Source organism: Protomyctophum bolini (assembly GCF_963924005.1).
Source record: "Protomyctophum bolini genome assembly, chromosome: 22".
NCBI classification, from domain to species: Eukaryota; Metazoa; Chordata; class Actinopteri; order Myctophiformes; family Myctophidae; genus Protomyctophum; species Protomyctophum bolini.
Genome location: NC_137883.1, coordinates 17,513,135 through 17,528,761, shown reverse-complemented (window position 1 = coordinate 17,528,761; position 15,627 = coordinate 17,513,135). Strand labels below are relative to the sequence as shown.

Below are 15,627 nucleotides of genomic sequence, written 5' to 3'. Positions count from 1 at the left end.
CTAATTTCTGAGAAAGATATGTTAATGCTGCTATTACAGTAAACATTTTAACTTTAGGTACTTTACAGCCCTTTACAACCATTTTTCTTTCTTAGTTTTATAATATTCACCATGCATGATGATCCATGTAGATTCATGTAGACTACATGTGTCCATTTCAGAGAACAACTCATAGTGATTGGTCGTTGTCATGAACTAGCTGAATCTCGGGTCAGACAGGTTGGTAAATCATCCAAAAGCCAAAAAAAGCGTGATATTTTGGTTCAGGGTTGCTTTTGAAACTTCCTGCTGTCCTTTTTGTTACAAGGCTGAAAGTGAACTGAGGCCCTCTTCTTTACTTCATACCTCTGCGCAGCATCTGATTGGCTGCGATGAGCATTACGCTGATGATGAATGCAATGGCGAAGGCACAAATCAGGCTTTTCCGGACACATGTGTGTTTCACTTGGTTTGTTGGGCTTGCTGTGGAGAGATTTAAGAGAATATATCAGCATTCATTGACAGGGCAATATTAACCAATAACCACACAATTATTCTAATGTATTAAAAATTAATTAATTAAAATTGCTCATCTAGAAGCTCATAACATGATGCGTTTTCTCTCTCCCTCGCTCGCTCACTCACTCACTCACTCACTCACTCACTCACTCAGTATACTTCATTATATTAATTTAAATATATATATAAAAGCAGAAAGTGTATATTTAAGTCATACTATCAATATCCACATGGCAATCTGGACTGTTCAGGTGGCTCTCTTCTGTCATAATGATGTTCTCAATATCTTTCATAGTGAGGTGGTCACAGAAGGTGTCATAAAGCAGCCTCTTCAGCTCATCCACTGTTAATTTCTGCATGTCACACTGAAGAGAACGGAACACAGAAATAGACCATATCAACCAAGTAGGCCTACAAAATCACTGGTATTGCATGTTTGTAAAAATCAACCACTCTCTGCATTGTTGGCAATTTTCCAAAGCAGTTGAAAGTGTCGATTGGTGGAAAAGTCGAGCCGAAAATGGTCATTATTAAATGTTAAAAATATATTAATAACATATGAACTATTGATCATACATAATTACAATATATAAGTAAATATATTTTACAGTGAGTTTATCACCTTACAAATTGTAGGCAGTAATGTAACTCATATGGGGTAAACATCCAATACCACCAGAATGGTCCTATGCATTTGAACACAGTATGTAAGTAAGCTCTGTGGTTGTACTGAGCATCTCCCATGCCAATTCATGTCAGCAACCACACTATGCAGCAGCCAGCAGGTCATGACTCATGTCATGTCCACATCTTATTTTTCAACAAACCCACTTTGGGTGCTTTACATTTTGTGAAATCTGTCTGGTACAATTTTGTGTGGAAAGTGGTCACATTTCACTCCGACATGCGGTTGTTAAATTGTGTCAATTAATTATTACAATGCTATTGCAGTCTCCCATTGCTATGCAGAAGAACTTTATTCTCTTAGGGAAACTCAGGAAAGCCATTTAGTATATGATACATGATGTCATAACCACCCTGGAATTACACCCTTGCTTGAATGACTGGTTTGCTTCTGTCATCTCTGCATAATAATTTTAATTAGAATGGCTGGGTCATTATCACAAAACAGCATAAAGGCCCTCAAGGAAAATCATCTTACTCAGAAGAAGAAACAGAAAGGCCTAATTAACTGATAATGGAAAGAACTACAGAGTGAGTTTGTATAACTCTGATAGTGTAAAAATGGACCCAAGAAAGTCCCACCAGCTTTGGTAAAGGTCAGTTTTTGCACTTGCTGGGTTAAACTGCCACTCAAGATTTTACTGTGTAGACTTGATTGAAATGAATGTGCTGATAAGGATGTAATTATACCTTCCAAAACACAGAATCAAAGTCTGCTCCATGGAATTTATCAGGCATTCCAGCAGAAGAGAGTTTTGGCCCAAGCAATGCAACAAATTCTTCAAAGTCAACCTGGCCATCACCTAAACATGCAGTCAGAGATATACACACATTATTGTGTGTTTTACTTCACAGCACACAGATACAGTACACAGGGTTCACACATTATTTGCGTTTGGAGGGAGGGAAACATTTATTTATATATATTTATACAGTATGTGGTTACGATCATGTTTTAATAAATTGTTAAATTGTGTTATTATCAAAAATAAACAATTAAACATAATACAGCTTACATTTCCCTAAAGGAAATGCATGTATGTATTTAATTCATTCTCACCAGAAGCAGGGATACAACAATATATCCCCACCTGTGATAAAGGGGGATTGCCCCATCCCCTCTGTGAACCATGTACAACATCACAAGTTAATACTTTTTATTACCACTTGAGCTCGCTCGCACTTTTAGATCTGTTATTTTCAAAAAGAAATTACCAATCTTTGTATTTATTTACACAGGATTTATCTATGTATTATTTATTTCTAAATGTTTGATTATCATGACATGCCCAAAATAGTGATGCCAGGGTGAAAGTGGTTAAAGTAATTAACTTGTGTGCATGTGTGAGTGTATTAAACATGCGATTGCTGAGTCATTGAAAACCTGTGAGAAAAGGCAGCCTCACCATCCATGTCAAGTCTTTGGATAATGATCTCCAGCTCCACCTCATTGGGCATGTAGCCTAGAGACCGCATGGCCACCCCCAGCTCCTGCTTTGAGATGAAGCCGTTCCCATCCCGATCAAACACTTTGAATGCCTCACGGATCTCTGTGGAAAGATGCAATGACTCTGGTTGGAGAGCAGTAGAAGGAGACGGTCTAATAACCTTTGGGAAATGCACTGTAAACATATTGCCATTAGGCCACCTAGACTATCTCCGCTTGCAATCAGGAATTCTGTTTGAAATGTTAAAAGGTGCAGTTGCACATCAAAGGTAGAGAACCTCAGTTTGATGTAGATAGAGTTATTCAAAAACACAGTTCTTCTATGTCAACTTCAGCACTATCTCGTTTTTCATATTTTGCTATTGCTATCATATTATGCTAATTCTCGTTAGCCCCTCCTATGTCTAGCTTTTGGTGTGTCCACAAACTTTGTCCTACACAAACATTAAATTCCCATTGACAATGAATGGACAATTTTACGTCTGAGCAAATATGTCTATTTTACGTCATGATGATGTACGATGATAAGAGCGCCCCTCACTTCACACTGGCAATTTCTGTTATAATCTAATAAAGCCTTGCTTACACTCTAGAATAGTTTTAATTGATAATTTGTACGATACTGGACATTTAAACTCACATGATTTAACGATGATAATGTTAAAATGCCAGACGACGTCAAATGATGTACAATACAGTATTGTGTATCAGTAAGGGATACTGTCAGTTTCCACACGTTTTATCTCACTGTGTAGCAGCTCTACGGCATCACTTAAGGCCATCATGGATACTAATATTTTGGGATGTCTTACTTTAAATAATGTACATGTTTAGGTCAGTTCAGTTTTATCCTACGGTAGTTCCAGTCTTGTCCTGACTGATGGCACTGATCTGCACCGACATAAGAGGGAAAAAAACTCTCCTTAATTACTATAATGAATTAAGGATTATTATAAATCTTGTTATTAGACCTCTTCCCCACCAAAAACCTATACTATATGCTAGTTTTATTAACATGGGGAAACCTGCAAAAAATTAAAATGGCGATTGACTCCTTACACACTGCCAGTAGATATGTCTTCCTAGATTATTATGAGGCACATTGACTACAGGAGTCTGTAGAGTGACATCCACCATTAATATAAGTGGGTTTGTGAGGTGCCTGTGAGTCTCTCAGTCTCTCTCGCACGCACACACACACACACACGCAGGCACGCACACCCCACTCTACTTTTCTCCCCCGAGCTCTCTGTATGCTCCTGCCCAAATCATTTTCCCCATTCACAAAGATAATTTACGGCCAAATCCGAGTGAAATGGTCTCCTTTATCTGATGATGATTGAGCCGCCAATTCAACATAGTGAATTGGTTGATCAGGCCCCACCACCAATCAGACACAGAACCTAAACGCTCCAGCTCAATTTAAAATGATGATAAAGGCCTGTTCTTATACGCTTTTAATCACAGTCTACCTCCCTAATTATCTCTGGTCTCATCATGTGCTTCCCAACCCGTCACCAAATGTCACCTTGTCACTTCCCAACCTGTCCCCCAGATGTTGTTCCCTATTCAGTGTAATCATCCCCCACCTGTGCTAATTGTTCATTCAACATGTACCGGTATATGTTACAGTGAATTTAAGAAATCTGTAGTTTTGCTAAATCACTGTTGGGACAGCGAATTTGAGAAAAAGGGGAGGAGGAGTGCTCATTTTGTTGGTTGTACAAAGCAGGCATGCCCTGTATCAGTGCTGTAATCTCATAACCTACTTTGCAGGTGGTTTCTCTGTGACTTTTACTATTACATCCGTCTTGTCTTTTTCTTATTTATTTTTTGCAGTTACACCTCCAGAAACCTTGTGTGTTCCTATCTGACAGGACAGTCGCAGCCTGACACATATAAAACCTCATTGTGTGCACTGCAGGCACCTCAGCAGTATTTACAAAGGACTCGACACAGGAGTCAAACTGTGTTGAGTTACGGGCATACGCCTTTTGTGCCTAAGCTGCAGCATCCATCTTTGGATATCTCGAGCACAACAGCTAAGACATTGCAATGATTGTTCCTCCCACAGTCCAGCTCGGTAACTGCATGGGACCCTGTCGCACTAGTAGGAGTGGATCTGGCCGTGTATATGATGTTTATAAGCATAGAAGGCAGAGGGAAACAGTCCAGGATGTCTTGGGCTCAATTAAGTCTCCCCACAGTCCCCCCCTCTCTTATGGACCTCCAGGCCTAGGAGCACTTCATCCATGTTCAACCTATCTTCATATAATTTGTCCTTAATGGTCATTATTGCACCATTTCTGTCTACTTCTGTCTCAGAGGAGGGCTGTGGACAGTTCAGAAATCCGCCTACCTAGTCTTATCGTACATAATGTTTTCCCATTCTATCATTCTTTGCCCAGAATGCTATCACAAGAAAGTTATTCATTCATATTGTTTACAGTCAGACCGAAAACAAAATAAGCATGCCGATTTTATGAATTTTGCCATGATTCAATGTCAAATATTGTCCCACAATTCCATGACAGGTTATCTATAGTGTTCAATAGAATAATGGTACCAAATGTTTTCTGAAAGGAAGCTTATAGATGTTTGTTTATTCTTCATTATTGATGTGTATTTATTCTTCAGCACACTCGTACAAAGCTGTTTGCTTTGGGGTGTTTGATCTGCTGTCAGGTTTGCACCTTTTGTCTTACATTCATCATCTCAAGGCAACATCGCAGTGAATCCTCCCTCTCCTCCCTTATGTCTCACATGTCCATGTTTTATTTGTATGTCAGTCAGACATCCGACCGTCCCATTAGGTTTAACAGAGATGAGATCACACTGACCTGGCAATTTCTAAGCTCTGCTTACAGATTGGAAAACAAAGAGAAAATTCCTCCCTAGATTGAACATTCTCTTGTTCCATGATTGTACATGTTGCATCAACTACTACTTTCTTACTTATGATTATGTTCTTTGGTTGACTGTGGATAAGCTTCTCTTGGTGTTGTGGCTAATGGAATAGACTCCAGTGTTATTTGCAATGTATCATGATCTCATGCCTTTACTTCATTGTTTCCACCAGGCCGAAAGGCATGGGGAGAGAGTATGTTTTGCACTCCGTCCGTGTGTGTGTGTGAGTCCGTCCGTCCGTCTGTTACCAGCTAATCTCCGGCACCGTTAACCTGGTCGGTGCCACATTTTGCACACACTCCCTGGATCATGTCAACGATGAACCTCTGCCCCAAAATATCCAGAACGGCCTGTTATAGCGCCACCAGGAGGCCGACTTTTGAAAAACTGATATTCAAAAGGATATTACTCCTCCAGATTCTGTCCCAAAATCCCGCAAATCGTTACACACTATCTCTATAGTCATGTGTTCAAGACGGATCTGTCCGATAATTCATATTCCATCCTAATTGGCGTTGGCGTAAGAAGAAATGGCACCCTTGCCACCAAGAGGCCACAACCTGACCTGCCCTGGTGGAGACCTGTGCCCCGAGGTGCACTTTATCTAGTTGGTCATGGTTTAATGAGTGTCCTTTTGAGCCTCACTAACATTATGCCACAATCAGGATCGTTGTAGGTGGTGAGAAGACCGCAGGTCGCATTTACTATGAAAACATGCATTTCCTGTCAGTCCGTCCGTCTGTCACCCCACGCCTCCATATATGGTCATGCCTCGTGACATCACATGACATCATCAGGGATGGATCTCCCTGATATCCTCAATATTAAGCCCATATGGGAATGCACATACTGTATTTGGAGATCCCTGATCGTCATCAATATTGGCCAGCAACTCTACATCTGACCTCAAACCCTTAGATCTCCATACATGGAGCCTGTTCTGACATCCCATATGTTGATCCTTCCCCATCCTTCCTTCCTCTTTGATGTCTGTCTCCCTTTTGACTGATATCTGTCCATTCAAACTCTAGACGGGCCCGCCCCAAAGTTATTAGTGCAGCTGCGCCCGGCAGCTGGCAAAAACTACAGGCCCGAAAATGAAGGCCCGGCCATATCTGGGCCCTCATCAAATCCAGTACACTCAAGACACTGCCCACGCTGCCACCCTTAGATCTCTATATATGGAGCTGACCTGTTCTGACATTTCATATGTTGATCTGACCTCATCAAACCCTGTACACTCAAGACCCATGCCAAAGCGCCAGCGCTCACCTCTGCCGTCACCCAGGCGGATGCGTGAACGCGACCTCGGGGGGGTCTTACTGGTACTGTAGTTTTGATTTTGTTTGTTTTTTTGCGAGCAAAGGTCGCAATTACTATGAAACACTGCATCTTGTGTCCGTCACACCACCATGTATGGTTGCCAATCCATCATGCCTTGTGACATCACGTGACATCATGGAGACCATTAGATCTCCATATATGGATCTGACCTCGTGACATCACGTGACATCATGGAGACCATTAGATCTCCATATATGGATCTGACCTCGTGACATCACGTGACATCATGGATACCATTAGATCTCCATATATGGATCTGACCTCGTGACATCACGTGACATCATGGAGACCATTAGATCTCCATATATGGATCTGACCTCGTGACATCATGTGACATCATGGAGACCCTTAACACCTCCATGGTCACGCCTCATGACATCACATCTTGTGACATGTCACTGTTGTCACACCACCATATATGGCCATCTCCATATATGAAGATCACGACACTGAACTCATCTAACCCTGGATAAGACAGTACAGTATGGAGCCAGCCAGCAACTCTTGTTGATCTGACCTCATCAAACCCTGTACACTCAAGACACGCTCCATATATGGCCAGTACAGAAATTCATTCCATATGTTGATCTGACCACCCATGCCAAAGTGCGTGGGAGGGCGAGAGCCCTGTATGCAGATTCAAACACACTGCCTTATTTACTACAGAAAACAACCATTAGAATTGTTTTAGTTGCCTTAGGTTCAAGATTCATAACTTGTAATATGCTATTATTGGCTGTTTGTATAAAAATATAAAAAGATACTCATGGAAAGGCTATATTATTTTACTTATATTGACCCAACAATTTAGTATAAAGTATATAAGGTTTTGTCCACTCAAATGGTACCTCGTCAGATAATGCCCAACAACTTCCATGAACGAACCGACTTCACTGTAGTAGCCTTTTCATAAATTATATTTATACTTTCAAAGTTCAACACAGTAGTAGTTGTGAATTATAGCCAACTGGACAGAAGTTTTTAATCCCGTTGTCCTTCGAGTTCCACAGGCGTCTGCCGTCCAGACAGCCCCCAGACCCTCCCACCTCTCACTGGTGCGAAATCGGGTAGGAAAAAATGGGGACGCGTCTAGGACTTGATTTACAAACGAGGTTGTACACCTTCATCATACAGTACATGAAGGTCTAAGAGGACAGAAACGTTTTCATGTTTCATTTTTGAGACCAAAGAAAAATGCTGCCATTTCCATTTTTTTACTCTGTTCCTTTATCTGTCTGACATCATCTACACTGCTAAATCTTGAGTGTGAATTTAACTCAAAGTGTACAAATGTAACTCAATGGATCACAAATGGATAAATTAACACTTGAGGATTTTTACAGTGTAGGCCATTTTCAATCTCACAACTTTGTTCTTGAGGCAAAGGTTATACATTCCCTGGAATAAGACTGGAGCTGGAGAAAACAATTATTCTTACAGCCAGTCAAAATGGAGGGTAGCTAGCTACTGCAGTGCACACCACGACAACGTGCACACAGAGATTCCACTTTGAATTGTTCAGCTTCTCTTAGCTCAAAAATATTGCCAACGCTGTCTGTTCATCAATCACCCTATGTCTCTTGACTGGCAATTCTGCCTTCCTTTGAAAGCCAGTGTGGTGCTGTTATTTTATATATTAAATTACAGGATAAATGTCATCACCAAGTATCAACTCGCATGTTATCCACTGCCTAAAAAGGGTGGATTGTGTGCAAAAAACAACACACATGTGAAGTAAGCGGTGCAACTCTGTGTGGCGGTCCACGGGGGGTCCCAGGAACTTCTGGGGTCCCAGAAACTACATTTTCCGAAATGATATGAAACTGGTGTGATTTTGTTTAAACACCCCTGTGAAGTGAGGGGCGCTCTTATCATATATGTGTTATATATAAAAACAATTTGACCAATGTTTTTTTACATGTTGTCAAAAAGCCTAATAAGCTATTTCAAAGAATTTTAAATTTCTGTCTATTATTTCTTAGGGTGCACTTTACAGGGTTACACAGCTCTATTATAAAGGTCATGAATATTATGATCTTACCAAAGTCAATGACCAAGTTTAGAACCAAAGATAGAAAAGTTAAAAGATAAGTTGTACCAAATCTCCTTCCATGTGTTTCTTTTGTACATTGCTACAGGCAAACCCACTATTTGAAACCATGCATGAAGCAAGCTTTGCATACAAAGTGGTGGATGATCTACATGCCACTACAATGCCTGATGACTGGGGAATTCTCCAGCATGCTGTGATCTATAAATACTGTTCACAGCCTCTGTCAGTGATGTACTGAGAAATGGGGACAAAAATGAGATGGATGTCACTGCCAGGAAGTCAATGTTGTGTGCTATAGTCTTATCTATTTCAACACAAGTACAATGACAACATCTGGCTGTTTACAATTCCTGGCATTGCTTTATCAGTTGTTGTTTGCTTGAAGAAATCATATAGGGTTATCAGGTGTACTACATTACTGTGTGTGTGTGTGTGTGTGTGTGTGTGTGTGTGTGTGTGCGTGTGTGTGTGTGTGAGACGGACCAATTAGTCTAGGGGTAAAGGTCTGCATAACATAAAATGGACAGCAAACCTCACTGCAAATTAAATTACAGAGTTACAAAATAGTTGTTTTCAGTACAAATGGCTCAATAGATACATGGAAGATGGAAGTTAATCGACTTTCAAGTACATTGGCAATCATTTATAATAGAGATAACTAGTAAGCAGTATTAGTTATAGAGTAAGATATGAAAGCAGAATGGTCCATGACTTACAGTGGTAAGCAAAAGTTAACTAACAAGATAGTAACGAACAGCTGGAGTTAGGTAAGCAATGTCTCGTCGGAATCATCGTCTTCTTCTTCTTTGAATTTCATGGGAGGTTGCAACCATTGACTTTAAGCCACCTGACCTACTGTACCGGAGTATGTAGTCTGACTCCCTACACTACCTTATTTACTTGCAACGTGCTATGTTATATTACTAGGATGGGTATTACACCCTAGATCGTCTCGTCGGAATCCAGGCAAAGACTGTCCTTTATAGTAGACGCTCTGAGGCCTTCAGAGCGTCACATGACTGGCTGGGCCAATGAGGGTGATCAGGACCTCACGCAGCTTCTACCGGTTCTCGCGAGAGAACCAGGACAGCACACAATCACTGCAACTGGGAGAAGCACAGTAACACAACAGCAACACTGGCCGATATGATATGATATGATATGATATGATATGATATGATATGATATAGTACTTTGTCAGTTCACACTGACATTTGTCTTGCGACCCAGCAGCCAAGTATGCAGAACACATATACATACATTTGACATAACGCAAAGAACAAGACAATTCACATACATAAAGACATGAAGACAAGCAATGTCCAATGCCTAGATTACCCCATGGCTACTACAACTCCTGATTAAGCCTCAAAGTCAACTGGTGGACAAAGGACCTCTTTAGTCTGACCTTATTGTATGCTGGTACACCATATCTCCTTCCTGAAGGTAGCAACCTATATTCGCCATACAACACATGCTTAGTATTAGAGGTGACATTCCTTGCTAACCTTAGGATGCTGTTATCATACTATATGTTCTCCCGCTGTTACAACCCATCCCACAGTTACTTAGATCAGCTGGAGCTGAGCCTTCCGTAAAAAAGCCCATGGGAATGCTCCACATGTCCATGATGTCCTAGACTATTCTCCCTATTGGCTCCCAAACTGAAATAAACTCCCCATGGTTGCAGTCAGAAGTGCACACTCACTCCCCTGTAGTCTCTGAATACTCCTGAGACCCACCTCACCCGCTAGCACTTCTCTTGCCTTGTATCCCTTGTTGTTTGTACCCTATTGTTTCTATGAGGCACTACATTGTTCTCTATGCAACTCTATGATTTACAGTACGTTGTCGTTTACTGACTAGAGTTCATGGTTATGGTCATAGCTTTTGCTAGCTTTATGATTTTGTTAGCTGAATATAGTAACCCAGTGTAATTAAAATGTATGACACCATATGGAATAAACGGCATCTGCTTTCTAATATCAATATCTAATTGATATAGATTTGGTGTTCATGGAATGGGGCTTTCTTTGAAAAATGTGTCATAGCTCTTTATCAATTTCTTGCAATTAATATAAACAATAATTAAAATAAATCAATCAATGAGATGTTATATATTCCATATAGTTCTCTTGAAATCAAATGCCCCAATTCTGCAGTTTAAAAAAATAAAAATAATAACACTGCTCCAGTGCTCACTTAGTTTGAGGCTAAACTGAGTTGCTGCAACTTCGGCACTCAATTATGTTAATTACAATTTACAATTTAGGCATTTAGCAGACGCTCTTAATCCAGAGCGATTTACATTAAACAAGAACAAAAAAGTATGGTAATACATCACATAAAAAGCATTATCATGAAACATATGCGTAAGCTAAGAAAGTAACAGTGGAATATCTATATAATGAAACTATACAAAACTATACATATACCAGTAAGACGCGCAAACGCGGGAAGCGAACGCAGCTCGTACATATTTGGGTTTTGGACGTATAGGTTTTGGACGTATAGCTGCTTTGGGGACTCCTTATATGGTTATGGCTGAGTCATGGTGACACAAATCACTCGGCTCCATATATGGGCACAAAAGCGGGACAGACAGACAGACACACACACAGACATGATCTGCTAGGTCTCATAGTAAGTGCTCACTGCATTCGCCATCACTGCGTTCGCAATCACTGCGTTCGCAACTATGCTATACATATGTACTATGACGTGCTATGACTACATACAATGTAGTCATGTGCCCAATGGCAACACATTAGAACACTTTCACTCCTTTGTCAAAGATCCATTTTCCCCGGGCCCTTAGGGTATTCTGGCCATGTAGGCATCGGCATCCAGATGGTGTAAGCATAAATTAAAACTGTCTAAACGTATCGGCACAGAGGGAGACCCCAGAGTCAGCTGAAGAGCTAACAAGCCAAAATTATTCATTTTGTTAAGACGGAAGTATCTCAAAAGTGCTTTTAGTGTTGCCAAGCAAAACTACTGGATTAACTTCACAAATTAACTCTCGTACTCACTCTATTCCCAAACCTTGTATGACCTCATTAGGTAGTGAAAACAGTGTAGACACTGTGTCCTCAACCCCAAACTCTGGCTATAAGCAGGAATCTTATAGGCAATTCACACTGAGACGGACTGAATCCGTTTCATTGGAACCATTTCCGAATACGGTTGCCTGGTCCCCGATGGCCATGATTCACATTGCCCGAGAAGCGCACCCAGGTACACTTGCATAACACACTTTAATCCTCCGGATGGTGGTGTGCTTGATGGCTGGCGCGCCCGGACACTGACCATCAACTCTGCGACATTGTCTCAAATAAATCCAGACACACATTGCATTGCCTCTTTGGCTCTTTGCCGTTATACTACTTCACTGTCAGCCTGCCTGCTATTCACTGTGTCAGTCAGTTCTGTGCCCCAGTGTTGTGTTTGATATTAGTTTGCTATGGATTCTACTTTAGCATTATTATTATTTTGTTTTACTTTGGAAACTATTCCAAGCAAAGCCCAAGAGCAACGTGTAGTCCGCAGAATAAGATCAGCGCGTACTGCGGTGCTGTGCATATACGCAGATTCAACAGGAGACGGGCGGCATTGAGAAATGCGCTGGTGTTACGCGTCGTGCAGCGTCTGTGTTTTTTTGAGTGGTGCAACCACTCCTACAACCAGCAATGTCCATGTACCTGTGTACCTGTGTGTGTGTGTGTGTGTGTGTCTATGAGCACGAGTATGTTACTTATTTATACCAGTAGGGGGCGCCAGAAACAGAGAGAGGGGTAGTGCTGTGTGTCTAATGAGAGAGAGAGAGAGAGGGGGGGGGGGGGGGGGATTGCACCACTCGGTTCACACGTGTGTGATTTTTTGTTGACGCTTGGCTCGTCGACTAGAGATTATGTCACGTTCTTTTTAAAAAACAGTCCACTTCCTTCTGTAAGAGGAGTTTTGAAATGAGAATACTATCCACCTGTTGGTTGTCTGTCAGAGGACCTATTCTTACAGGAGGCTAATGTCTGACCATGTTTGACCACTACTGACCACACCTTCAATGTATTGTCTGCTCTCATGTGTGTATAAAAGAGAGCAATGTAAAGGGCTCAGGAGGCTTGCATACGTGCAGTCTCCCTGGGCTGGTGAACCCTTGTATTAAAAAGTATCATTGTTTCAGTCCACTCTCTGCCCTGTGTATTTCTTAATGACTCTGATATGAGTTCTAAAAATATCTTTGACAATTATGGCCCTTAGTATCCCATTGGCCATATAGGGCTAGTCTCCCATTGGTTTAGAGGCCAGCCAATCATGAAAATCTCGCCACAACATCATTATAGACCACGTGACTAGAAACTAACTAAAAACTAGAAAGTCCAATCATTGATCAGCTTTGCAAGTTGATCAAAACAATAACAGAACGAGTATGACAATGACAACATCCTGTAATTATTCAGAAAACCCTAGAAAAGTAGGCTACTCTATGTTCTTTCTGCAGCACTGATGAGGCTCGCTATTTCATAACTAATCCCATAGGTCTATCCAGTTGGTCAATGACTGAAGGCATTATTATACCTGCATTCATTATACTGACAGATACTGACTGAGCATAAGTGTGTTTACTATATTATACAGGGTCTCAATACAATAACTAAAATATTGTATGATTAATGTTTAAAACTAAGAAAACTAACATATTGGCATCCGTCAGTCTCGAGAGACTATGGAGTCGCGCTCTGGATAGTATAATAATAATAATAATAATAGGGGTTCTTCTGCTTTTGGTGCAGTGTTCAGTTTTTTGATTACCCCAGTTTTTTTCCTATATACAGGTTTAATGTTTGTTTTTAGTTCAATGTTTGTTGCCCCACCTTTCCAGAACGGCCTGTCATATAGCGCCACCAGGAGGCCGATTTTGTAAAACACATTTTTTTATATTACTCCTCCATATTTTGTCCAAAAATCCTGCAAATCGTTACACAGTATCTCTATAGTCATGTGCTCAACACAGATCTGTCCGATATTTCATATTCCATCGTGATTTGCTAACATTGGCTTTAAAAGTTTACAGGATTGGCCCGTTTTGAACAAAAAGCCTCAAATCTTGAACGCAGCATGCAATTTACGTGAAATCTTTCACAGGTGTTCCTACTAGGCTGAGGAATATATCCCACCCTTTTCACATTGGCCTGTCATAGCGCCACCAACAGGTGGATTTTTGCAAAACACATTTTTGGAACAAAATGCCTCAAATCATCCAATTGCCATCCAAGGCGTAAGAAGAAATGGCACCCTTTTCACATTGGCTTATTATAGCTCCATCAGGAGGCCACAACCTGACCTGCCCTGGTGGAGACCTGTGCCCCGAGGGGCACTTTTTCTAGTTAATTCTTCTATACGGTCACTGTTTATTATTAGGCAATATATTGTACAAATGTGCACTTTCCTGCTGCACAACTCAGTTTACTACAGATGCGTTATGTTACAGATGCGTTATTTTAACTAAGAGCAAAATGTTAGATTATACTGTAAATAAGATACCAGCTTCTGGTCCAGTCCAGAGTGCAAGTTATATTTGTAGTCGTATAAGTGATACTGCGAACTGCAAAAAAAAAAGGAAGAAGAAAGCTCAAGACTCAAAGCTCAAGACTCAAGTATGACATCTGAACAGGGTCAGTGACATAAATGTTACTGAGGTGGCCTTATCTGTATTCTCACTGATTCAAATGTCAAAACTGGAAGGCTTCAGAAAAGTAAACAGTTTAAGTAGGCCTACTCTTTGAGCAGACTCAAATGCAACCAGTATAGGACTTGTTGCTGTGTGAATTCCAAATAAAGTAGTGTGCAGAGAAGCACTGATCAAAAGGCGCTTGCCCAGAAACACTTCCCTGGGTAAAAACAAACAAACAAACAATTTAGCCTATAGGCGTTATGATTTAAGAAAGGTTATCATGCAAAGAGTATAGGCTATATAGCCTATATGGCTGCTTGTCTTCTCAATGTTACCTCAATGATTTCCAATGTCAATGAACAGAATATAAATTATAGGCCTATAGGCCGATTGTCTGTTCTCTCCCAAAGGTGTTTAAATAACATTTCACTTCCGTGGCTGTTGTAGTTATATATGAAAGAACAATGCTCAATGCTCCAATTAAGGTCCGGCTCCGGACCGCTTAATTGTCTATAGCTACTCTTCTTGACTAACATAGTGCGCAACCACAATTAAGGCTATACCGGTAATCGTTTGATTCGTTTCCCCACAAAAACGTCTAATCTGATAATCATGTTTCGGTACAGTAGGCCTACTCACCTTCTACCTCATCTTCTGGTAGGACAACTGGGGGCCGGTATGCGAGGACATCTGGAATAGTGCAAAGTCCCTTGTACATGAACCTGGTGGCATTTCTGCCACGCACTGGCACTGGCATTTCTGCGAGGGAAACCCAACGGTGTCGCGATCTTCATATAGCTCCCGAGTTCAGTGATCGCCTTTAGCCAATATAGCCTACAAGTCCTTCTTGTTGAAAATCTCTAACGATCGCAAAGGGTAGACTATTTTCCCAACTTTAAATTGTTTACTGACTTGACTTGTATTTTGGTTCGCTTCAATAGGTATTTAAAATATTGGTGAAACCATCGTGAACCTGACAACTATAACTGTGGCAAGTCACAGTGGCAACTAAAACGAATT

The 15,627-nt window shown here is 40.9% G+C and overlaps 1 protein-coding gene across 1 annotated transcript; it reads right to left on the bottom strand.

Moving 5' to 3' along the window:
• Nucleotides 1–334: 334 nt before the first annotated feature.
• cabp7b (calcium binding protein 7b) lies at nucleotides 335–15,364 on the bottom strand (the record flags this gene model as incomplete). The annotated part of the gene is made up of 5 exons (XM_080756614.1): nucleotides 335–462; nucleotides 716–863; nucleotides 1,873–1,985; nucleotides 2,589–2,732; nucleotides 15,247–15,364. 5 exons carry the CDS (start codon nucleotides 15,362–15,364, stop codon nucleotides 335–337), a joined length of 651 nt encoding a protein of 216 aa, XP_080612740.1.
• Nucleotides 15,365–15,627: the final 263 nt, after the last annotated feature.